At 52.3% G+C, this 24783-nt stretch overlaps 1 protein-coding gene across 1 annotated transcript; it reads right to left on the bottom strand.

Annotated features, from left to right (window-relative positions):
* Nucleotides 1–390: 390 nt before the first annotated feature.
* On the bottom strand, nucleotides 391–24464 carry LOC119936350 (zinc finger protein 239-like). Its single transcript, XM_038755930.1, has 3 exons — nucleotides 24447–24464; nucleotides 7597–8545; nucleotides 391–2159 (listed from the first exon to the last, which is right to left on the bottom strand). The coding sequence occupies exon 2, from the start codon at nucleotides 8529–8531 to the stop codon at nucleotides 7626–7628; it is 906 nt and encodes a 301-aa protein (XP_038611858.1). The 5' UTR covers nucleotides 8532–8545; nucleotides 24447–24464; the 3' UTR covers nucleotides 391–2159; nucleotides 7597–7625.
* Between the last annotated feature and the right edge of the window lie 319 nt (nucleotides 24465–24783).

Genomic DNA, 24783 nt, shown 5'->3' with positions numbered 1-24783 from the left:
AGGAGGGGGTAAACCCTAGAGAGCAGCCCTAGACGTTCACAGCAGGGGCTTCCGGGAAGGGAAGCATCCCCTTCAACTTTATTGCTAAACTGGCGACTGTAACAAATATTGTTTCATCCTTTACATTCATTTCCTTCAGCGGTTTATTCCCCCAGGCAAGTCTGAGGAAAGGGGGAGGAGGGCTAGAGTAACTCGCCTTCACTTTACAGACCAGAATTTTAATCCAGAGAATGTTGAGATTCCCCAGGTGAACCTGGAAAAATCAAGGACAAAAATGCTCCTCTTTTCCCAACACCTGGGCCAATCTCTCTCTCTGACAAGCAACTAAAGAGAACAGAGGGCGGCAGCGACGACAGGCCGCGGTCTGTGAATGATCACGCCACACACAAGTCCATGTTGATGTAGTTTTTATTCATGACAACTATTTTCAGCTACAACAGGCACACCCTCTCAACACCGCTTTACTTCAAAACCCCCCAGTCCCAGGCACCCCCAGAAGATCCCATTTGGCCTCTCACCGGCGGGGGAGATATCCATTTCAGAGGGGTCACGGTACCCAACTTGCTTCCTCCAGAGACAAACAGGATAGGGGCCAAACCTCCAAGTCAATACTCTCATGTGGGTCTAGGGGTGAACCTAACTTAGACTTTGAGAATACAGAGACCTCGAGCCTTCTTATATATCACTATGGCCTTTTCCCACACAGAGGATGTTGTAGTTCTCCCACCCTAGGCCAAAATCCTACCTGCCCCGTGAGTCTAATGTTACTTTCACATGGAGTCAGGCCCAAAATTCCCTGGATGGTTTGTTTTTTGTTTGTTTTTTCCCATTTAGAGATACCGTAAGTGGGAAATTGTCTTCATGGGACTGGGCCTCTCAGAGAGCAAGAAGATCTATACCCCAAATGAGGAAGAGGTGGGTTACATACTTTTGGGGTTATGTTGTATATTATTCTGGGGTTTTAAGACTAGAGTATGTGCAGATCTCTGGGCATTAATCTAACCTGTTTGGAAGTGTGTGTTGGGCGGGGGGCCGGGGGGAGGGTGTTTGATAGTTTAACCCCCTAGCCCCGAAGCAAAAGCTGAAATCCAACTATCTGTGAGGAGCTGAAGAAACCATGTTCTTCTGTGATAAAACAGAGAAAATGTGATTTACCAAGGGCAGGAAAACATTGGATCACCCTGAACGAAGGGCTGTTTGGGTACTGCTTGAGAAGCGGAAAGTGCATTGACCCTTTGACAAAGGTAAAGTGAAACACACTGCTTCGCTTCCCTTCCCAAGCTGAGTGAAATGCAAACCGAGCGAGCAACCAGCAGCAGCAAGGGAAAGAAAATCTGGATTTTTAAATCAGCCCAGTTAAGGGGTTCTAAGGCAGACTAACAAGGAAAATGGTTTTATACGCTCTTTGTGACCTGGTGGTTTTAGCTAGACAGTGTCCTCTCTGGGGGTGGCCTGTCCTGCCTTGGGGACTTCGCCTCTTGGTTCACGTGGCTGGAAGTGTTTTTTTTTTTCCTCCAGCGCTGGATCAGTGCCTCCCAAGGCCTCATGCCTTCTGGCCAAACGCATTTAAGGACATCAGCCATGGAGGAGAAACATCATCGCAACCGACGGGAATGATCCGGTACCATGGAGCCACAGGCCACCGCAAAGGGCGGTGGGAGAAATGGCGATCATTCAAGTGACACCAGCATAGCAGCCATATCGGAGGTATGAAACACAAGCTACCGCTTTGCGAGGGGACCTTTGGGGGAGGGAGTGGAAGCCAGTTCTCCCCTCAAGGGGAGTTTTTTTATTAGTGGGAGAATGTGATTTGGCTATAATGGGATTTTCCAGAGTTCTTTGAGGCGTCTTCTGAAATGGTACCTTGCCAGGTTCCAGGAGGTCTCCGCCGAGCGTGTGGGATGATCTTCCTCCGCAACTGCCGTATGTTTCCTAGTCAGGTCGGGGCTTTCTTTCCCATGAGGATCCTGGTGCGTCCTGAGAGCGATCTTTGGGGTGAACGGGTCTTTGTCACTGAGGCCCATGGGGGCCCACCGTCCCGGGGCGGTTCTTCCGAAACTGTGCACCTCTGAAGGGCCTTGAGGTGCCTTCCCCACGGTGGAATGGCCAGCTGGGTCACGATATCCTTCTTGGTGGTCCTGTCGGCGGAGTTCCTGGCCCTAGGGAAACACGGGGGCCACGTCAGCGCCGGAACTTATATCTCACCCCCCACAGACAAATATCTGTAATTTATTATAACTATAATTTATTTATTATATCTGTAACTGACTACAGCTATCATTTATATTAATGCCTTTCTCCCCTTCTAGACTGTAAGCTCGTTGTGGGCAGGGGATTCATTCATTCAGTCAATCGTATTTATTGAGAAGCAGCGTGGCTCAGGGGAAAGAGCCCGGGCTTTGGAGTCAGAGGTCATGGGTTCAAATCCCGGCTCCGCCACTTGTCAGCTGTGTGACTTTGGGCAAGTCACTTAACTTCTCTGGGCCTCAGTTATCTCATCTGGAAAATGGGGATGAAGACTGTGAGCGCCCCGTGGGACAAACCTTGTAACCTCCCCAGCGCTTGGAACAGTGCTTTGCACATAGTAAGCGCTTAATAAATGCCATCATTATTATTATTATTATTATTATTGAGTGCTTACTGTGTGCAGAGCACTGTGCTAAGCACTTGGGAAGTACAAGCTGGCAACATGTGTCTTATACTGTACTCTCCTAAGTGCTTAGTACAGTGCTCTGCACATAGTAAGTGCTCAATAAATGCGATTGATTAACTGACTGACCCACCCCTCCAACCTTACACTGGGCTCCCTGAACCTGTTGCCCCTCCCCACTGGAATCAGCTCAAGACACAAGACCCAGACTATAGGTGAATTAAACCTTTTACCTTTAGGTCACGGTCTGGAACGAGCAAAGTTTTGACGGGAGACCTATACTGATTCAAGTTATTTTTGTCATTGTTGTCGTTTTTTTTAGTATTTGTTAAATGCTTACTTTACGCCAGGCGCCGTGCTAAGCATCGGGATAAATACAAGCCCATCAGGTTGGACAGAGTCCGTGTCCCACATGCGGCTCACAGTCTTAATCTCCATTTTACAGTTTGAGGAAACCGAGGCCCAGAGAAGTGAAGCGACTTGCCCGAGGTCGCCCAGCCGACAAGTGGTGGAGATGAGAGTCTTCTAACTCTCAGGCCTCTGTTCTTTCACTGGGCCACCGCTGCTTCCCTTTAGCCCCTGCCACAACCTCAGGGGGCAGCCAGGCTAGGTCAGGCAGAAGAAAAGGATTCATCAAGTGAGGTTGGTGGAGATCTACTTTTTTTTGTGGTATTTGTTCAGCATTTAAGCTCTGGGGTAGATACAAGTCAATCACGTGGGACACGGTCCCTGACCAACATGGGGCTCACAATAGAATTATAATAATAATAATAATGGCATTTATTAAGCGCTTACTATGTGCAAAGCACTGTTCTAAGCACGGGGGAGGTTACAAGGTGATCAGGTTGTCCCATGGGGGCTCACAGTCTTCGTCCCCATTTTACAGATGAGGTAACTGTAACTGAGGCACAGAGAAGTGAAGTGACTTGCCCAAAGTCACACAGCTGACAACTGGCGGAGCCGGGATTTGAACCCATGACCTTTGACTCCAAAGCCCAGGCTCTTTCCACTGAGCCATGCTGCTTCTCATAGAAGGGAGGAGTACTCAAGAAGTAGAATAATAATAATAATAATAATAATGGTATTTGTTAAGCGCTTACTATGGGCCAAGCACTGTTCTAAGCGATGGGGGAGATACAAGATCATCAGGTTGTCCCACGTGGGGCTCAGTCTTCTTCCCCATTTTGCAGATGAGGTAACTGAGGCACAGAGAAGTTAAGTGACTTGCCCAAATTCCACACATTTTAGAGGTAGAAGGGAATAGCATTCAATCCCCATTTTATAGATGAGGCAACTGAGGCACTGAGAAGTTCAGTGACTTGCCTAAGATCACCCAGCAGGCAACTGGCAGAGCCGGGATCAGAACCTAGGTCCTTGGACTCTCGGGGCCGGGCTCCTTCCACTAGGTCATGTTGCTTCTCAATCTTGGGGCCAGAGGTTCTCAGGGGCCCACCCAATTGCTCCTGAAACTGGCAAAATATAATCTCAATATCTCTCTCTCTCTTGCTTTATCTCTCTCTCTTATTAGCAATTTTCAATTTCATGCTAGAAACAGGGCTTTAGGTGCAAGCTGCTCCTAAAGAACTGATCTCAACTGGAACTTTCTCTCTCAATCTCTCTGTCTCTTTCTCTCTCTTCCTGCCCCAGCCATTTGCCAGGGAGTGAGGCCAGAGTAGTGTTGACAGTAATACTGAAAGAGAAAGGAACTGAAAGCTTCCCGTCAAAAGCAAAATGTGGCCTCAGCGGGCTAGGAGAGAGGGGGCCTGAGCTCAGTTTGGGAGTAAGGTGGTCGAGCCTCGTGGGTCAGGGGATAATAATAATAATAATGTTGGCATTTGTTAAGCGCTTACTATGTACAAAGCACTGTTCTAAGCGCTGGGGGGGGGGATACAAAGTGATCAGGTTGTCCCATGTGGGGTTCACAGTCTTAATCCCCATTTTACAGATGAGGTAACTGAGGCTCAGAGCAGTTAAGTGACCTGCTCAAGGTCACACAGCAGACATGTGGCGGAGCCGGGATTCGAACCCATGACCTCTGACTCCAAAGCCCGGGCTCTTTCCACTGAGCCACGCTGCTGAGTCCCCCCTTGAGCTTCCCCGCCTGAGTAAAGAGAAATGATTCCTCTCGCCCTCCCTGCTGGAGGTACTCTGGGGGTACGTGGGGTTCACTCCCCCGGGGAGCCTCTGGGACCGCTGGAGATAAATGAGTGAATCCTCAAAAATCTCCAGTGGCTACCAATCAACCTACGCATCAGGCAAAAACTCCTCACCCTGGGTTTCAAGGCTGTCCATCCCCTGGCCCCCTCCTACCTCCCCTCCCTTCTGTCCTTCTCCAGCCCAGCCTGCACCCTCCGCTCCTCTGCCGCTCACCTCCTCACTGAGCCTCGTTCTCGCCCGTCCCGCCGTCGACCCCCGGCCCACGTCCTCCCCCTGGCCTGGAATGCCCTCCCTCCACACATAATAATAATAATAATAATAATAATAATGGCATTTATTAAGCGCTTACTATGTGCAAAGCACTGTTCTAAGCACTGGGGAGGTTACAAGGTGATCAGGTTGTCCCTTGTGGGGCTCACAGTCTTCATCCCCACTTTACAGATGAGGGAACTGAGGCACAGAGAAGTGAGGTGACTTGCCCAAAGTCACACAGCTGACAATTGGCGGAGCTGGGCACATCCGCCAAGCTAGTTCTCTTCCTCCCTTCAAAGCCCTACTGAGAGCTCACCTCCTTCAGGAGGACTTCCCAGACTGTGCCCCTTTTCCTCTCCCTCTCACCATCCCCCCATCCTACCTCCTTCCCCTCCCCACAGCACCTGTATATATGTTTGTACAGATTTATTACTCTATTTTACTTGTCCATATTTACCACTCTATTTATTTTATTCTGTTAATATGTTTTGTTTTGTTGTCTGTCTCCCCCTTCTAGACTGTGAGCCCGCTGTTGGGTAGGGACTGTCTCTATATGCTGCCAACTTGTACTTCCCAAGCGCTTAGTCAAGTGCTCTGCACACAGTAAGTGCTCAATAAATACGATTGAATGAATGAATGAATGAACGGCATTGTTCTTCTGAGCCTGGGAGGGAGCTTTCCCGAGGATGCAGACTCCAGCCTCCCTCGGGAAGAGAAGAACCTGCAATTCCCGGCGCGGATCCAAGTGGCTGGGCTGCGGTGCCAGCTGGCGCCCGCAGATTCCGCCTGCTTCGGCTCGAGTTGGGCTCCGGGGCCCATGCGGAGGAACTTCAGCGGGTCCCTTTGGATCCCCCAATGCCCGCAGACCGAGGGGCCAGAGGGTTTAGAGCTGCGACTCCGTCCCCCGGGAGGCCCGAGGAACGGGACCTCTTCCCCCTGGACCCTAAAGTTTTCAGGAAGCTCCTGTTCCCCAGGGCGGGTCTCCCCTGCGAGGGACCCATGCACCACACATATCCATGGCCCGCTCTGTGACCTTGGGCAAGTCACTTCGCTTCTCTGTGCTTCAGTTCCCTCATCTGTCAAATGGGGATTGAGACTGTGAGCCCCACAGGGGACTGGGTCCGACCCGATCTGCTTGTATCCACCCAAGCGCTTAGTACAGTGCCTGGCACATAGTAAGTGCTTAACAAATACCATCATTACTGTTATTATTATTTGCTTGTACCTTCCCCAAAGCTTAGTACAGTGCCTGGCACATAGCGCTTAATACCACCACTATTATTATTTGCTTGTACCTTCCCCAGAGCTTACTACAGTGCCTGGCACAAAGCAGGTGCTTAAATACCATCATTATTATTATTATTATTATTATTGTTATTAATATTTGCTTGTACCTTCCCCAGAGCTTAGTACAGTGCCCAGCACATAGTAAGCGCTTAACAAATACCACCATCATCATTATTATTATTTGCTTGTACCTTCCCCAGAGCTTAGTACAATGCCCAGCACATAGTAAGCCCTTAACAAATACCACCATCATCATTATTATTATTATTTGCTTGTACCTTCCCCAGAGCTTAGTACAATGGCTGGCACATAGTAAGCGCTTAACAAATACCACCACCATCATTATTATTATTTGCTTGTACCTTCCCCAGAGCTTAGTACAGTGCCCAGCACATAGTAAGCCCTTAACAAATAGCATCATCATCATTATTATTATTATTATTTCCTTGTACCTTCCCCAGAGCTTAGTACAGTGCCTGGCACATAGTAAGCCCTTAACAAATACCACCACCATCATTATTATTATTATTATTTGCTTGTACCTTCCCCAGAGCTTAGTACAGTGCCTGGCACATAGTAAGCCCTTAACAAATAGCATCATCATTATGATTATTATTTGCTTGTACCTTCCCCAGAGCTTCGTACAGTACCTGGAACATAGTTAGCCCTTAACAAATTGCATCATCATTATTATTATTATTTGCTTGTACCTTCACCAGAGCTTAGTACAGTGCCTGGCACATAGTAAGCACTTAACAAATACCACCATCATCATTATTACTATTATTATTTGCTTGTACCTTCCCCAGAGCTTAGTACAGTGCCCGGCACATAGTAAGCCCTTAACAAATAGCATCATCATTATTATTATTATTTGCTTGTACCTTCCCCAGAGCTTAGTACAGTGCCCGGCACATAGTAAGCCCTTAACAAACAGCATCATCATTGTTATTATTATTTGCTTGTACCTTCGCCAGGGCTTAGTACAGTGCCTGGCACATAGTAAGCCCTTAACAAATAGCATCATCATTATCATTATTATTTGCTTGTACCTTCCCCAGAGCTTAGTACAGTGCCTGGCACATAGTAAGCGCTTAATGAATACCACCACCATCATTATTACTATTATTATTTGCTTGTACCTTCCCCAGAGCTTAGTACAGTGCCCGGCACATAGTCAGCGCTTAGCGAATACCATCATCGTTATCATTATTATTACTGGCAAGGTTGGGGGAGACAGGGCAGCCTACCGGAGAAAGCGGGGCCAAACCGGGGGCCGTCACAGGGCCAGGCCCTGGGGGGTGCCCGGCGCCTCGGCCGCGTGGACCCGCTGGTGGGCGGTGAGGTTGACCTTCTGCGCGAAGCTCTTCCCGCACTGGGCGCAGCTGAAGGGCGCCCGCCCGTCGTGGACCCGCTGGTGGATCTTCAGGGAGCCCTTCTGGGTGAAGCTCTTGCCGCACTGCGGGCAGGAGAAGGGCCGCTCTCCCGTGTGGGTGCGGCGGTGGGTGGCCAGCCCGCTCTGGCAGCTGAAGCTCTTCCCGCAGTCGGCGCAGGCGAAGGGGCTCTCGCCGCGGTGAGCCCGCTCGTGCCGGGCCAGGAAGGTGCGCTGGCTGTAGCCCTTCCCGCACTCGCCGCACCGGTAGGGCCGCTCGCCCGTGTGGGTCCGCCGGTGGGCGGCCAGGGCCTGCTTCTCCTTGAAGGCCTTGCCGCAGTCGGGGCAGCCGTGGGGCCGCTCGGCCGTGTGCGTCCGCCGGTGGTTGAGGAGGAAGCGCGGCTCCCGGAAGCGCTTCCCGCAGTCGGGGCACTGGTGCGGCTTCTCGCCCGTGTGGATGCGCTGGTGGGTCAGCAGGTTCTGCTTCAGGCTGAAGCGTTTGTCGCACTGGGCGCACTGGTAGGGCCGCTCGCCCGTGTGGATGCGCTGGTGGATGATGAGGTTGTGCTTCAGGCTGAAGCTCTTGCCACACTCGGGGCAGATGAAGCCGCGCTCGCCCGCGTGGTTCTTCTGGTGCCGCGTCAGGCTGGGCTGCTGGCTGAAGCTCTTACCGCACAGGATGCAGAGGAACGCCTTCTCCTCGGCCTGGTGGTGGATGACCAGGCTGGTCTCGTCCCCGAGGCCCTCCTCCTCGTCCGGGGCTCCCGGAGAGGCGCCCGGAGAGGCGCCCGGCTCCTCCGCCGGCCCGCTCATCGGGTCGCCGGCCCCTGGGGAGACGGAGACAGGGCGAGGGTCAACGGGCGGCTCCATGCCCACCTACCCCCCCCCACCCCACGCTGGGCTGGGACCCCGAGTCGGGTCCCCGCCCGCCCTGGCGCCGTCCCTTCTCTGAAGCAAGTTGCCAACTTGTACTTCCCGAGCGCTTAGTCCAGTGCTCTGCACACAGTAAGCGCTCAATAAATAAGATTGATTGATTGATTGATTGAAGCAGTGCGGTCTTGCGGCTGGGGCACGGGCCTGGGAGACAGCAGGACCCGAGTTCTGATCCCAGCTCCGCCACTCTTTGGCTGTGTGACCTCGGGGCAAGTCGCTTCACTTCTCTGGTCCTCAGTTACCTCATCTGTAATATGGGGATGAAGACTGTGAGTCCCTTATCAATCAATCGTATTTATTGAGCACTTACTGTGTGCAGAGCACTGGACTAAGCGCTTGGGAAGTACAAGTTGGCAATATATAGAGACAGTCCCTACCCAACAGTGGGCTCACAGTCTAAAAGAACATGGATTTGGTCCATTCTGATTCCCTTGTATCTGCCCCAGCGCTTAGTAGCGTGGCTCAGTGGAGAGAGCCCGGGCTTTGGAGTCAGAGGTCATCGGTTCAAATCCCGGCTCTGCCACTTGTCAGCTGTGTGACTTTGGGCAAGTCACCTAACTTCTCTGTGCCCCAGTTCCCTCATCTGTAAAATGGGGATTAAGACTGTGAGCCCCACGTGGGACAACCTGATCACCTTGTAAACTCCCCAGTGCTTACAACGGTGCTTTGCACATAGTAAGCGCTTAATAAATCCCATTATTATTATTATAGTAAAATACCATTCAAAAAGAAACAAACTGTAACCTCACTGTGGGCTGGGAACCTGTTTATTTATTTCATGGTACTTGTTACAAGCTCACTATGTGCCAGACACCGCTTTAAGTGCTGGGATAAGTACAGGCTCATCAGGTTAGACACAGTCCTTGACCCACATGGAGTTCACAGTCTTAAGCCCCACTTTACAGATGAAGGAACTGAGGACAGAGAAGTGACTTCCCCAAGGTCACCCAGCAGGCAGGTGACCGAGCTGGGATTATAACCCAGGTTTTTCTGACCCCCAGAAAGACCACCCACTAGGTCACACTGCCAACTGTTATACTACACTCTCCCAAGCGTGTCGTATAGTGCTGTGCACACGGTAAGTGCTCAATAAATACCACTGATTTATTTACTTATTCTTTTAATTCTTATTCATTCATATTAACGTCTGACTCTCCCCCTAGATTGTGATTCATTCATTCAGACGTAATTATTGAGCGCTTACAGTGTGCAGAGCACTGTACTAAGCACTTGGGAAGTACAAGTTGGCAACATATAGAGACGGTCCCTACCCAACAATGGGCTCACAGTCTAGAAGGATCATCGCGGGCAGGGAATGTGTCTGCTTGTGGTTATTCTGTACTCGCCCAAGCACTTTTAATTCAGTTCTCTGCACAGAGTAGGCATTCAATAAATACAACTGAATGAATATACTCGTTACGGTTAGGGGACATATCTGCAAATTCTGTTGTACCATACTCTCTCGCCTGTCCCCCCATCGACCCCCGGCCCACGTCATCCCCCTGGCCTGGAATGCCCTCCCTCTGCCAATCTGCCAAGCTAGTTCTCTTCCTCCCTTCAAGGCCCTACTGAGCGCTCACCTCCTCCAGGAGGCCTTCCCACACTGAGCCCCTTCCTTCCTCTCCCCCTCGTCCCCCTCTCCATCCCCCCATCTTACCTCCTTCTCTTTCCACAGTACCTGTATATATGTATATATGTTTGTACATATTTATTACTCTATTTATTTATTTTACTTGTACATATCTATTCTATTTATTTTATTTTGTTAGTATGTTTGGTTTTGTTCTCTGTCTCCCCCTTTTAGACTGTGAGCCCACTGTTGGGTAGGGACTGTCTCTATATGTTGCCAATCTGTACTTCCCAAGCGCTTGGTACAGTGCTCTGCACATAGTAAGCGCTCAATAAATACGATTGATGATGATATCTATTCTATTTATTTTATTTTGTTAGTATGTTTGGTTTTGTTCTCTGTCTCCCCCTTTTAGACTGTGAGCCCACTGCTGGGTAGGGACCGTCTCTATATGTTGCCAACTTGTACTTCCCAAGCGCTTAGTACAGTGCTCTGCCCACAGTAAGTGCTCAATAAATACGATTGATCGATTGGGAGCTTAGCACAGTGCTCTGCACCTAACAAGCGCTCCCAAAATACCATCGATTGATCCGATGGCTGGACCTCTCTGGAGCCCCGGTTGGACACTGGCTGGGCAGCCCCCGCTGACCCCTGAGTCAGCCCTGTTTTCAAGTCACGCGGGTCATGTGGCATTAGCCCCGTGGCTCTGACAGACCCTGATGCAATAGTTGGGGCACCGGGGCACTCAACTTCAGCTCTTTACCTCCTCTTCCTCTCCATCCCCCTCCCTGACTAAAGACAATGAGCCGGTTGAGAGGGGTAACTAACAAACACCTGCCCTTGGAGGGATAATTAGCAGGCCTAACGGGGCACTTTGCCAAAAAAACAGCATAAATCAGCGGAAAAACAGCAGTTCAAGCTACCTGCTCATCCACCACCTCCCCGCTGCCCCACCTGAACCCCAAATGCAGGGCTGAGTTTCTGCCCCCTCCCCTCCAACCAAAGAGCTGGTAGTTTGGGAAAAGATCTGGATTTGCAAGCTTGGAAAAAGCCACCGAGGAATCCTCCTGAGGCTCTCCCGAAAAGCAGAGTCAATCAATCAATCAATCAATTGTATTTATTGAGCGCTTACTGTGTGCAGAGCGCTGTACTAAGCGCTTAAGCACCGTACTGTAGCAGAAGCAGCATGGCTCAGTGGAAAGAGCATGGGCTTTGGAGTCAGAGGTCATGGGTTCAAATCCCGGCTCTGCCAATTGTCAGCTGTGTGACTTTGGGCAAGTCACTTCACTTCTCTGTGCCTCAGTTACCTCATCTGTAAAATGGGGATTAAGACTGTGAGCCCCCTGTGGGACAACTTGATCACCTTGTAACCTCCCCAGTGCTTAGAACAGTGCCTTGCACATAGTAAGCACTTAACAAATGCCACCATTATTACTGTACTTGGCGTTCGTCTGCGGAAGAACGGACGAGGAGCCCGGGCTCTCCCTGATCATCATCATCATCATCAATCGTATTTATTGAGCGCTTACTATGTGCAGAGCACTGTACTAAGCGCTTGGGAAGTACAAATTGGCAACATATAGAGACAGTCCCTACCCAACAGTAGGCTCACAGTCTAAAAGGGGGAGACAGAGAACAAAACCAAACATATGTAGGGGGGCTCTGACCCTCGCAGCCTCAGTCTCCCACCTCTGCAAAATGGGCCCTAAGAAGAAGCAGGGCCTAGTGGCTAGAGCCCGGGCCTGAGAGTCAGAAGGTTATGGGTTCTGATCTCGGCCCCGCCACTTGTCTGCTCTGTGACCTTGGCCAAGCCACTTTACTTCTCCGGGCCTCAGTTCCCTCATCTGGAAAATGGGGCGAAAACGAGCAGGTCATCATCATCATCATCAATCGTATTTATTGAGCGCTTACTGTGTGCAGAGCACTGGACTAAGCGCTTAGCACTGTACTAAAGAGAAGCAGAGTTGCTCAGTGGAAAGAGCCCGGGCTTTGGAGTCAGAGGTCATGGGTTCGAATCCCGGCTCCGCCACATGTCTGCTGTGTAACCTTGGGCAAGTCACTTAACTTCTCTGAGCCTCAGTTACCTCATCTGTAAAATGGGGATTAAGACTGTGAGCCCCACGTGGGACAACCTGATCACTTTGTATGCCCCCAGCGCTTAGAACAGTGCTTTGCACATAGTAAGCGCTTAACAAATGCCAACATTATTATTATTATTATTATTCAGAGACAGGCCCTACCCAACAGTGGGCTCACAGTCTAAAAGGTCGGGTTGGACCTAGTCCCTGTCCCCCGTGGGGCTCACGGTCTCGATCCCCATTTTACAGACGAGGGAACTGAGGCCCAGGGAAGTGACTACTCCAAGGTCACACAGCATCATATCTATTCTGTTTATTTACATATCTATTCTATTTATTTTATTTTGTTAGTATGTTTGGTTTTGTTCTCTGTCTCCCCCTTCCAGACTGTGAGCCCACTGTTGGGTGGGGACTGTCTCTAGATGTTGCCAACTTGGACTTCCCAAGCGCTTAGTCCAGTGCTCTGCACACAGTGAGCGCTCAATAAATACGACGGAGGATGATGATGACAGCAGACAAGTGGCGGAGGCGGGATTAGAACCCACGACCTTCTGACTCCCGGTAAATACGACCCTCCCGCCCGCGGCGGCCCCTCGCTCAGTACGGTAACGCGCTCCGGCAAATACGGTAGCGCCCCACCGACGGCCCTCCGTAACTACGGTAACACGCCCCCGAAGCGCGGGGCGCCCTCGGTAAATACGGTAACCCGCCCCCGAGGCATGGGAGCGCCCTCCGTAAATACGGTAGCGGCCCACCAAGGCCTGCCGCAGGCCCTCCGCAACTACGGTAACACGCCCCCGAAACGCGGGGTAGCCCTCGGTAAATACGGTAGCGCCCCGTCGTAACTACGGTAACCCGCCCGCGTGGTGCGGGGGAGCCCTCCGTAAATACGGTAGCGCCCCACCGAGCCCCGTCGTAACTACGGTAACCCGGCCAGGAGGCGCGGGAAGGCCTCGGTAAATACGGTAGCGCCCCACCAAGCCCCGTCGTAACTACGGTAACCCGCCCTCGAAGCGCGGGGGGGCCCTCGGTAAATACGGTAGCGCCCCGTCGTAACTACGGTAACCCGCCCTCGAGGCGCGGGGGGCCCCTCGGTAAATACGGTAGCGCCCCACCAAGCCCCGCCGTAACTACGGTAACCCGCCCTCGAGGCGCGGGAGAGCCCTCGGTAAATACGGTAGCGCCCCACGGAGCCCCGTCGTAACTACGGTGACCCGCCCTCAAGGCGCGGGGGGGGGGGGCTCTCGGTAAATACGGTAGCGCCCCGTCGTAACTACGGTAACCCGCCCGCGTGGCGCGGGGGGGCCCCTCGGTAAATACGGTAGCGCCCCACCAAGCCCCGCCGTAACTACGGTAACCCGCCCTCGAGGCGCGGGGAGAGCCCTCGGTAAATACGGTAGCGCCCCACGGAGCCCCGTCGTAACTACGGTGACCCGCCCTCAAGGCGCGGGGGGGGGGGGGGCTCTCGGTAAATACGGTAGCGCCCCGTCGTAACTACGGTAACCCGCCCGCGTGGCGCGGGGGAGCCCTCGGTAAATACGGTAGCGCCCCACCAAGCCCCGCCGTAACTACGGTAACCCGCCCTCGAGGCGCGGGAGAGCCCTCGGTAAATACGGTAGCGCCCCACGGAGCCCCGTCGTAACTACGGTGACCCGCCCTCAAGGCGCGGGGGGGGGGGGGCTCTCGGTAAATACGGTAGCGCCCCGTCGTAACTACGGTAACCCGCCCGCGTGGCGCGGGGGAGCCCTCGGTAAATATGGTAGCGTGCCACCGAATCCCATTGCAAATACGGTAACCCGACCAGGAGGCGCGGGGAGCCCTCGGTAAATACGGTAGCGCCCCGCCAAGCCTCGTCGTAACTACGGTAACCCGGCAGCGAGGCGCGGGGGAGCCCTCGGTAAATACGGTAGCGCCCCACGGAGCCCCGTCGTAACTACGGTAACCCGCCCTCAAGGCGCGGGGGGGCTCAGTAAATACGGTAGCGCCCCGTCGTAACTACGGTAACCCGCCCTCGAGGCGCGGGGGAGCCCTCGGTAAATACGGTAGCGCCCCACCGAGCCCCTCGGTAACTACGGTAACCCGCCCCCGGGGAGAGAGGCGGCCCTCGGTAAATACGGTAGCGCCCCACCGAAACTACGGTAACCCGCCCGCGTGGCGCGGGGGAGCCCTCGGTAAATACGGTAGCGCCCCACCGAGCGCCTCGGTAACTACGGTAACCCGCCCCCGGGGAGAGGGGCGGCCCTCGGTAAATACGGTAGCGCCCCACCGAGCCCCGTCGTAACTACGGTAACCCGCCCTCGAGGCGCGGGGGAGCCCTCGGTAAATACGGTAGCGCCCCACCGAGCGCCTCGGTAACTACGGTAACCCGCCCCCGGGGAGAGGGGCGGCCCTCGGTAAATACGGTAGCGCCCCACCGAGCCCCGTCGTAACTACGGTAACCCGCCCGCGTGGCGCGGGGGAGCCCTCGGTAAATACGGTAGCGCCCCACCGAGCCCCTCGGTAACTACGGTAACCCGCCCCCGGGGAGAGGGGCGGCCCTCGGTAAATACGGTAGCGCCCCACCGAGCCCCGTCGTAACTACGGTAACCCGCCCGCGTGGCGCGGGGGAGCCCTCGGTAAATACGGTAGCGCCCCACCGAGCCCCTCGGTAACTACGGTAACCCGCCCCCGGGGAGAGGGGCGGCCCTCGGTAAATACGGTAGCGCCCCACCGAGCCCCGCCGCCGGCCCTCGGTAACTACGGTAACCCGCCCCCGGGGAGAGGGGCGGCCCTCGGCAACTACGGTAACCCGCCCCCGGGGAGAGGGGCGGCCCTCGGTAAATACGGTAGCGCCCCACCGAGCCCCGCCGCCGGCCCTCGGTAACTATGGTAACCCGCCCCCGGGGAGCGGGGCGGCCCTCGGTAACTACGGTAACGGCCCGGCGCCGGCTCCGGCCCGACACTTGCCCGGCTCCCCGCGTCCTTCCGCGTTCTCCTCCTCCGCCTCCGCCTCCTCCCGCCGCTGCTCCTCCTGCTCCCGCTCCTCCTCCCGCTCCTCCCGCTCCCCAACACAGCAGCCCCGTGAGGCCGGGAGGTCTAAACTGCCGGAGCCGCCTAGCAGAGGAAGGAAGCGCTAGAAACGGGGGAGGGCGGGGCGGGGCGGGGGAAGGAGCCCCGGGGCCCGGGGGCGGGAACAGGCTGGGGCCACGTGACTTGGGGCCTTCCCTCCCCCCCACCCCCCGGCCACGGGCTCTAATCATCAATCAATCAATCAATCGTATTTATTGAGCGCTTACTGTGTGCAGAGCACTGGACTAAGCGCTTGGGAAGTACAAATTGGCAACATCTAGAGACAGTCCCTACCCAACAGTGGGCTCAATCGTATTTATTGAGCGCTTACTGGGTGCAGAGCACTGTAGTAAGCTGGCAGCATCTAGAGACAGTCCCTACCCAACAGTGGGCTCACGGTCTAGAAGGGGGAGACAGAGAACAAAGCCAAACATATTAATAAAATAAATGCAATAGATATGTACTAGTAAAATAAATCAATATGTACAAACATATATACAGGTGCTGTGGGGAAGGGAAGGAGGTAAGACGGGGGAGATGGAGAGGGGGAGAGGAATCAATCAATTGTATTTATTGAGCGCTTACTGTGTGCAGAGCACTGGACTAAGCGCTTGGGAAGCACAGGTTGGCAACATCTAGAGACAGTCCCTACCCAACAGTGGGCTCACAGTCTAGAAGGGGGAGACAGAGAACAAAACCAAACGTACTAACGAAATAAAATAAATAGAAGAGATATGTACAAGTAAAAAAAATTAATAAATAGAGTAATAAATATGTACAAACATATATACATATATACAGGCGCTGTGGGGAAGGGAAGGAGGTAAGATGGGGGATGGAGGGGGGACGAGGGGGAGAGGAAGGAAGGGGCTCAGTGTGGGAAGGCCTCCTGGAGGAGGTGAGCTCTCAGTAGGGCCTTGAAGGGAGGAAGACAGCTAGCTTGGCGGATGGGCAGAGGGAGGGCATTCCAGGCCAGGGGGAGGACGTGGGCCGGGGGTCGACGGCAGGACAGGCGAGAACAAGGCACGGTGAGGAGATTAGGGGCAGAGGAGCGGAGGGTGCAGGCTGGGCTGGAGAAGGAGAGAAGGGAGGTGAGGTAGGAGGGGGGCGAGGTGATGGACAGCCTTGAAGCCGAGGGTGAGGAGTTTGTTAAGCGCTCACTATGTGCCGGGCACTGTACTAGGCGCTTGGGTGGAGACAAGCAAATCGGGTTGGACCCAGGCCCTGTCCCGCGTGGGGCTCACAATCTCCATCCCCATTTTACAGATGAGGTGACTGAGGCCCAGAGAAGCCATTGACTTGCCCAAGGTCACCCAGTAGACCAGGAATAATTGTGGTACTGATGAAGTGCTTCCTATGTGCCGAGCACTGTTCTAAGCGCTGGGGTATACAGGTTCTAGACTTCAAGCCCGTTGCTGGGGAGGGACCGTCTCTAATCGTTGCCGATTTGGACTTCCCAAGCACTTAGTACAGTGCTCTGCACACAGTAAGCGCTCAATAAATACGATTGGATGAATGAATGCTCAGCACACAAGTAAGCACTCCATAAATACGATCGATCGAATGAAGTTAATCAGGTTGGACCCAGTCCCTGGCCCACTTGGGGCTCACCCTCTAATCCCCATTGTTTACGGATGAGGTAACTGAGGCCCAGAAGTGAAGTGACTTGCCCTAATCAGATATGTGGCGGAGACAGGATTGGAACCCAGGTCCTTCCAACTCCCAAGCCCGTCCTCTATCCATTAGGCCACTTTACCTTATCCTCAGGGATCTTACAGTCTAGAGGAGTCCCAGAACAGCTAAGTGACGCTCAGCAGGGCCTCTTTTCTAAGGCCTTTGGAGCTGAGCTGCTGCCTTTAAGGGCTTGTCGGTTTAAGGGCTTGGTGGGGGGAGCATTCTGAACAATAACCAACCCTGCTTTCCAGTTTCAGTAGGAGGACTGGCTCCAGTTGAAAGAGTCGGGACCCGCCAGAATAACAGGTCATACCAGTTCCCCCGGGGCTCCTGTGGAGCGGAGAAAGTCAAGCTGACGAGCCTTTCGAAACGTGGAAAACAATTCTGATCAAATTTACACAACAGATAGAGGAAGAAACGGAGGGAGGGGGCTCGTAATATGACTTTAGATGAAATAAGACTAGGTTGAAAACCTGGCTTGGTGGTATTTAGCAAAAAGCCACCTTGATATTGAACTCAAAATCGACCTGTTCTGGCCCCATTGTGCGGGTTCAGCAGGCCGGATGTGGTTTGTAACGCTGACCTTTTCGAGCCAGATTCAGGCACTGTCATTTCAGTTCCTTCCACGGGTCCCATAACTTAACGAAACCATTTAATATTGGGGACAACTATGAAGGCATCACAAGCCAAACTTATCGGTCCTTCGTGGCTGACTAAGCAATTACCTGAAACTCTGTGGTCTCCACGAGGACCCAAGTCCCCGCGAGAATCACTCAGAGGACTTTCCCGGAACCAAGGATCATAAAAAACGGTTTTCGGGATGCTCCCCGGAAGACCGAGAATAGTGGCGTTTGGTTGTGGAAGGTTTCCTTTAGTGTCAGACGCTGCCTGCCACCCCCCACCCAAGTCTCCCTTTCTCAACAAGCTGAGATATCCATCTTCGCTCAACCGCAGGGGTGTGAGAGGAAATTCCCCAAGAGCTCGGAAAAACTCAATGCAGCAAAACCCAGCAATTACCATGACCACAGGGTGCTGTGCTGGACTCCTCTGCACAGCTGCTGCTCCTCCGATCCTGTGTGCTGAACTGGTCTCTGGGCGTTTTTATGGTGCTGGTCGCCATAGCAGCCGGCTAAGAGTGCCTCTCTCCGCTTAGTTACCGCGCCCCTGAACTTCAACCTACTCCAGGAAAGGCGGTGGGGCAGGGCTGCTTCGCTGCTGGGCCGCTGAAAAGCTCCTCTAGACTGTAAGCCCCTTGCCGGCAGGCAATATATCTATCAACTCTATCTTCGATTCTCCCAGGCGCTTAGCAAAGTGTCCTGCAAGCATAGCGCTCCATTAATGACCGCTTCCAAGGAGAAAAGCTCCTTATTGGAACATCAGTCTCATTGATGATGATTTCTCTAACATCAGTAAGATCAATCAATCAATCAATCGTATTTATTGAGCGCTTGCTGTGTGCAGAGCACTGTACTAAGCGCTTGGGAAGTACAAGTTGGCAACATGTAGAGGCAGTCCCTACCCAACAGTGGACTCACAGTCTAAGATAGAGAAGCAGCGTGGCTCAGTGGAAAGAGCACGGGCTTTGGAGTCAGGGGTCATGGGTTCGAATTCTGACTCCGCCACATGTCCGCTGTGCGACCTTGGGCAAGTCACTTCACTTATCTGAGCCTCCGTGACCTCATCTGTAAAATGGGGATGAAGACTGTGAGCCCCACGTGGGACAACCTGATCACCTTGTGTCCCCCGCAGCGCTTAGAACAGTGCCCTGCACATAGTAAGTGCTTAACAAATGCCATCATTATTATTATTATTATTATTATTATTTGTGTTTGGTGCGGCGGCCGAGGTAGCTTGAGCCATAAGCGGCAGCGAGGGGGAGTGTCTCATCCCTGTTGGGAAGAGGCAGTGTGGTCAAGTGGGAAAAGCTTGGGACTGGGAGTTAGGACACCTGGGTTCTCATCCCAGCTCTGCCATTGCATTGCTTGGCAGCGCAACCTTAGAAGAGCAGCGGGGCCTAACGCGAAAAGCATGGCCTGGGAGCCAGGGGCCCTGGCTCTGCCCCTTGCATGCTGTGTGACTTTGGGCAAGTCATCCCACTTCTCTGGGCCCGAGTTACCTCATCTGTAAAATGGGGATTCAGCTCCTGTTCTCCTTCCTACTTAGATTGCGAGACTTGTGTGGCACAGGGACAGTGTCTGACCTGATTATCTTGTATCTTCCCAGCACTTAAAACTGTGTTTGACACATAGTAAGTGCTTACATAGTAAGTGTTTAATAAATGCAGAGAAGCAGCGTGGCTCAGTGAACAAGAGCACGGGCTTTGGAGTCAGAGGTCACGGGTTCAAATCCCCGCTCCGCCACTTAGCTGTGTGACTTTGGACAAGTCATTTAACTCTCTGTGCCTCAGTTACCTCATCTATAAAACGGGGATGAAGACTGTGAGCCCCACGTGGGACAACCTGATCACCTTGTAACCTCCCCAGCGCTTAGAGCAATGCTTTCCATATAGTAAGCGCTTAATAAATGCCATCATTATTATTATTATTATTAAATGCCACCATTTTATTATTATTATACGTTCACTGAGAACAGGGACCATATATACCAACTTCATTTTATTGCACTCTATCAGGCACTTAGCATAGTGTTCTGCACACACTAAGCACTCAATAGATACCATTGATTGCTTGTTTCTAATGACCATCTTCAATATTCAGAATACCCAATACCTCTTGCGCATTTGCCAAACTTAAAAGAACAATTTAGGTTGGGCCAGTTGTATGCGAGGTGGTTTTATTCTACCTGACCTCAAATCAGAAGCAGTATGGCCTAGCGGAGAGAACCCGTGCCTGGGAGTCAGAAGGACCTGGGTTCTAATCCCGGCTCCACCACTTGTCTCCTGGGTGACCTTTGGTAAGTCACTACATTTCTCTGGGCCTCAGTTCCCTCGTCTGTAAAATGGGGCTTAAGACTGTGAGCCCCATGTGGGAAAGGGACTGTGTCTGACCTGATTAGCTTGTATCTATTCCAGTACTTTTTACGGAACCTAGCACATGGTAAATGCTTAACAAATACCAAAAAAACCCTAAGTTCTCCCAAATGGGTGTGAGGGGCCTTACCGAATTTCAGCATAATTTTTTAGAGTCCCCTCTTTCAGAATTTTAAAACCTCCTATCTTTGCCTAGACCCAGGAGGAAAGCAAAGATTTGGGTGAGGGGAGAGCGGTATCTTCCAGAAAGAGCAATCCAATTTTCAGAACACGGTTGGCCATTTCTCTAGCCTCAGTTTCCCTACCTGGAGAAGGAAACCACAGCCTTTTGAAGTTGCTGCCTGTGGGTTTTGTCTGAAAGGTGGTGCAGAAAGAGAACAAAGACACTACAAAAGTTTCCAGGAGGACTCTTTGTGTGATCCCCATGGTGGTTTGGTGACTGCATTTGGATTTGCTCCCTTTATTCACCCCTCCCTCAGCCCCACAGCACTTACGTACGTATCTTTAATTCACGGATTTATATGAATGTTGTCTTTGTTAATGGTATTTGTTAAACAGTTATGGTGTGCCAGGCGCTGTACAAGTTAATCAGGTTGGACACAGCTCCTGTCCCACCTGGGACTCACGGTCCTCATCCCCATTTTACAGATGGGGGAACTGAGGCACAGAGAAGTGAAGTGACTTGCCCAAGGTCGCACAGCAGACAGGTGGCAGAGCTGGGATTAGAACCCAGGTCCTTCTGACTCCCAGGCACTCGCTCTATTCAACAGGCCACGCTTCTTCTAATGTCTATCTCCCCTCTAGACTGTAAGCTCACTGTGGGCAGGGAACATGTCTACCAACTCTGTTTTATTGTATTCTCCCAAGCACTTAGTACAGCGCTCTGCACACAGTAAGTGCTTAACAAATGCCATTATCCTCAATCGTATTTATTGAGCGCTTACTATGTGCAGAGCACATTAATGGTATTAAATACCATTAATAACAACAACATTAATATAAATAAATAAATTAGGGATTGATCGATTGACTGCTGAGTCATGTAACTTCTTCCAGCCAGGCAAGGCATTTTGTGAGGGCTGGCCAACTGACATTTTTTTTTTTAATGGTATTTGTTAAGTGCTCACTCTGTGCCAGGCACTGTACTAAGCTCTGGACAGTTGTGACTTTGGGCACCGCCTGCCTTAGCTTGTGGTCTCTCTTGGGGCCTTGAGATTGTCACCCCCAATCTGGGCAAGGAAGCCCAGGGTACTTTCTGCATTGCTGCAAAGTTCATCCGTCACCTGGGACGTAGTGAATTCTCCTTGCCCTACCTCGTCCCCCTCTCCATCCCCCCAATCTTACCTCCTTCCCTTCCCCCACAGCACCTGTATATATGTATATATGTTTGTACATATTTATTACTCTATTTATTTATTTATTTTACTTGTACCTATCTATTCTATTGATTTTATTTTGTTAGTATGTTTGGTTTTGTTCTCTATCTCCCCCTCTTAGACTGTGAGCCCACTGTTGGGCAGGGACTGTCTCTATATGTTGCCAATTTGTACTTCCCAAGCGCTTACTACAGTGCTCTGCACATAGTAAGCGCTCAATAAATACGATTGATGATGATGATGCAAGGAAAAGGGAAGGAAGAAACAGACAAATGGTTCCTTCTCTATTCATTCACCCCAGGAAGGCTTTCCTTCTCACCCCTAAACTAGGAGGGTTGCTCTGATTTCTGTTTCAAAAATAAGGGGCACCATCTGCAGTCAGATTGGCCCATCCCTATTTAGTCACTCGGTCAGTCAAACATATTTATTTTGTGCTTACTGTGTGTCTGTCTCCCCCTCTAGACTGTAAGCTCCTTGTGGGCAGTGAATGTGTCCTTTTATTTTTACTGTACTCCCCCAAGTGCCTAGTACAGTGCTCTTCATCCAGTAAGTGCTCAATAAATACAATTGGCTGACTGCAGAGCGCTGTACTAAGCGCTTGGGAGAGTATAAAATAACACCATAACAGACATATTCCCTACCCACAATGAGCTTACAGTCTGGGGGGGGGGACAGACATTAATATAAATACATGAATATACAGATATGTACATAAGTGCTATGGGATTGGGAGAGGGGATGAGTAAAGGAAGCAAGTCATGGCGACACAGAAGGGAGTGGAAGAAAAGGAAAAGAGGGCTTAGTCAGGGAAGGCCTCCTGGAGGAGATGTGCCTTCAATAAGGCTTTGAAAAGGAAGATGATGATGATGATGATGATGATGATGGCATTTGTTAAGTGCTTACTATGTACAAAGCACTGTTCTAAGCACTGGGGGGATATAATGGGATCAAGTTGTCCCACGTGGGGCTCACAGTCTTAATCCTCATTTTACAGATGAGGTAACTGAGGCTCAGAGAAGTTAAGTGACTTGCCCAAGGTCACACAGCAGACATGTGGCAAAGCCGGGATTTGAACCCAAAGCCCGGGCTCTTTCCACTCAGCCACGCTGCTTCCCTATGAGAGTAAAGGGCTTAAACCACTCCACTACAGGACACTTAGCATCCTTTCTGGGGGTTCAGGAGAGGCCAGTCCCACAAGAAGGGGACCCCAACCCCAAAACTGAGCTCACCGAGGGCCTCTTGTTGAATCGTACTCTCCCAAGCGGTTAGTACAGTGCTCTGAACGCAGTAAGCGCTTTATAAATACGATTGTATGAATGAACCGTCAGGCCGTGAGGATACCCAACCTGAGCCCCCACTCTCACTTACCGTATCTCCCTCCCCTCCACCCCGGTTAGAGAAGCAGTTGGAGAAGCACCGTGGCTCAGTGGAAAGAGCCCGGGCTTGGGAGTCAAAGGTCATGGGTTCTAATCCCACCTCTCCCACTTGGCTGTGTGACTTTGGGCACGTCACTTAACTTCTCTGGGCCTCAGTTACCTCATCTGTAAATGGGGATTAAGACTGTGAGCCCCATGGGGGACAACCTGATTACCTTGTACCCCCCCCCCCAGGGCTTAGAACAGTGCTTGGCACATAGTAAGCACTTAAATGCAGTTGCTATTATTATTATTATTATTATTAGTTTTAACGTCATTATCCACAACAAACCTTAAGGGACCCCCCCGCACCTTGGGGTTGTAGGATCTGTGCGGACCAGACTTTTTGCTTGAACTCAAACCTCTAACCTCCTTCCTTCAACGACAGCCCCCTGCAGCTTCTTTAGCTCGGGGAGGAGAGTCGCGTAGTACCAGGAGGGTCGCGCAGTGAGAGACAGGGCCGGTCAGTGGAGAAGGGTCGCGCAGCAGGAGGAGGACGAAGACCGTTGGCCGTTAACGTTCAGCAAGCTCCCCCTCCCCCCTCGCTGGATGAAATCCCCAAAGTGGAATTTACCCAATTCCCAAAGGGGATTTTCCCCCTTTTTCCAAACGGAAACTTCAACCGACCCGGGCTCCCACCCACCCTATCCCTCGGGATAAGATTAAGGGGGATAAAAGAACAAACCCGCTCAGCAGACAATTAATAATAATAATAATAATAATAACAGTATTTGTTAATAATAACGGTACTAAGCAGTAAACCTCCTGGGAGGCTGGGGTAAGGCCCGGCGCGCTGTGTGACCTTGGGAAAGTCACCGTCCCTCTCTGGGCCTCAGTTTCCTTCCATTCCATCGTCCTAATTGAGCCCTTAGTGTGGGCCAAGCACTGCGCTAAGCGTTTGCCCCGCACTCAGCGCGGATTTGAGGGGGGAAACGAGGTGAGGGAGGAGAATTTGTGTTCGTCTTCCCGGGAAATAAAACAAGGAGAAGCTGAATCCCCACCTGATGCTGGGAAATGTAGATCTGGGAAGGGAAATAAAGAAATAAATCCCTCCGGGCGGCAGTCCCTCCCCGCCCGGGTCCCGGGGATGCAATGCAGCCCCTCCGCGGGGGAAGTCAATCCATCCGTCAGTGGTATGTACTGAGCGCCTACCGTGTGCAGAGCACTGTACTAAGCGCTTGGGAGCGTGCGCTCTAGCAGAGTTGGGAGGTCCGAGCAGAGCCTGACCCCTCCCAAAGACAAGGGACTTCTCGAGAAGGGAAACTGAGGCAGACTCACCGGGGCTGATCCGGATGGGAGAGATGGGGGAGCCCCCTCCCCCGAGGGGTGGCCGTTATCCTTCTGATGCGCGTGTCCAGGGGACCAGGCGATGCCCCCCAAAGGACCACCAATTTGGTGTCTGCTACTGCCGTGACCCCCCAGGCCGGCTCTGAACCCCAACACTGAGGTTGGCAGAGGTCAGGGCCTAGTGACAGGCTGTTTGCAGGCAGAGATGCGGCCCCCAGGGTGGACTGGAAAGGCCAGAGCTGCGTCTGGGGCTTGGCTGCTTCCAGATCTGCAGGATTCATGCATCACTGCTGCACAGCTGCAGCCGGGGAGATGGGGAGGGAGAAGAGGAACCTGGGGCCTGCTGAGCGCTGCCTACCAGCTCGGTGCTTTTCCACTGGAAACCAAGTCCTCCCTGCCCAAGGATGGAGTGGGAGGGAGCAGGCCCGGCTTCACAGAGCACCAGCCTGGAAGTCAGAAGGACCTGGGTTCTAATCCCGGCCCGCTGAGTGACCTTGGGCAAGTGTCCGTGCCTCAGTTCCCTCATCTGCAAAGGTTGGGGGGGGCTAAGGATGTAAGCCCTGTGCGGGACATGGATTGTGTCCAACCTGATTAACTAGAGAAAAAGCGTGGCTCAGTCGAACGAGCCTGGGCTTTGGAATCAGAGGTCATGGGTTCAAATCCCGGCTCCGCCACTCGTCAGCCGTGTGCCTTTG

The sequence above is a fragment of the Tachyglossus aculeatus genome, chromosome 13 (genome assembly GCF_015852505.1).
Source record: "Tachyglossus aculeatus isolate mTacAcu1 chromosome 13, mTacAcu1.pri, whole genome shotgun sequence".
Taxonomy (NCBI): Eukaryota; Metazoa; Chordata; class Mammalia; order Monotremata; family Tachyglossidae; genus Tachyglossus; species Tachyglossus aculeatus.
Note: the sequence above shows the minus strand (reverse complement) of the source record. Positions and strands in the feature narration are given on the sequence as shown.

What these genes read in the sequence shown, in the direction of transcription:
- LOC119936350 (XM_038755930.1), bottom strand. Translation starts at nt 8,531, where the DNA reads ATGAGCGGGCCGGCGGAGGAGCCGGGCGCCTCTCCGGGCGCCTCTCCG.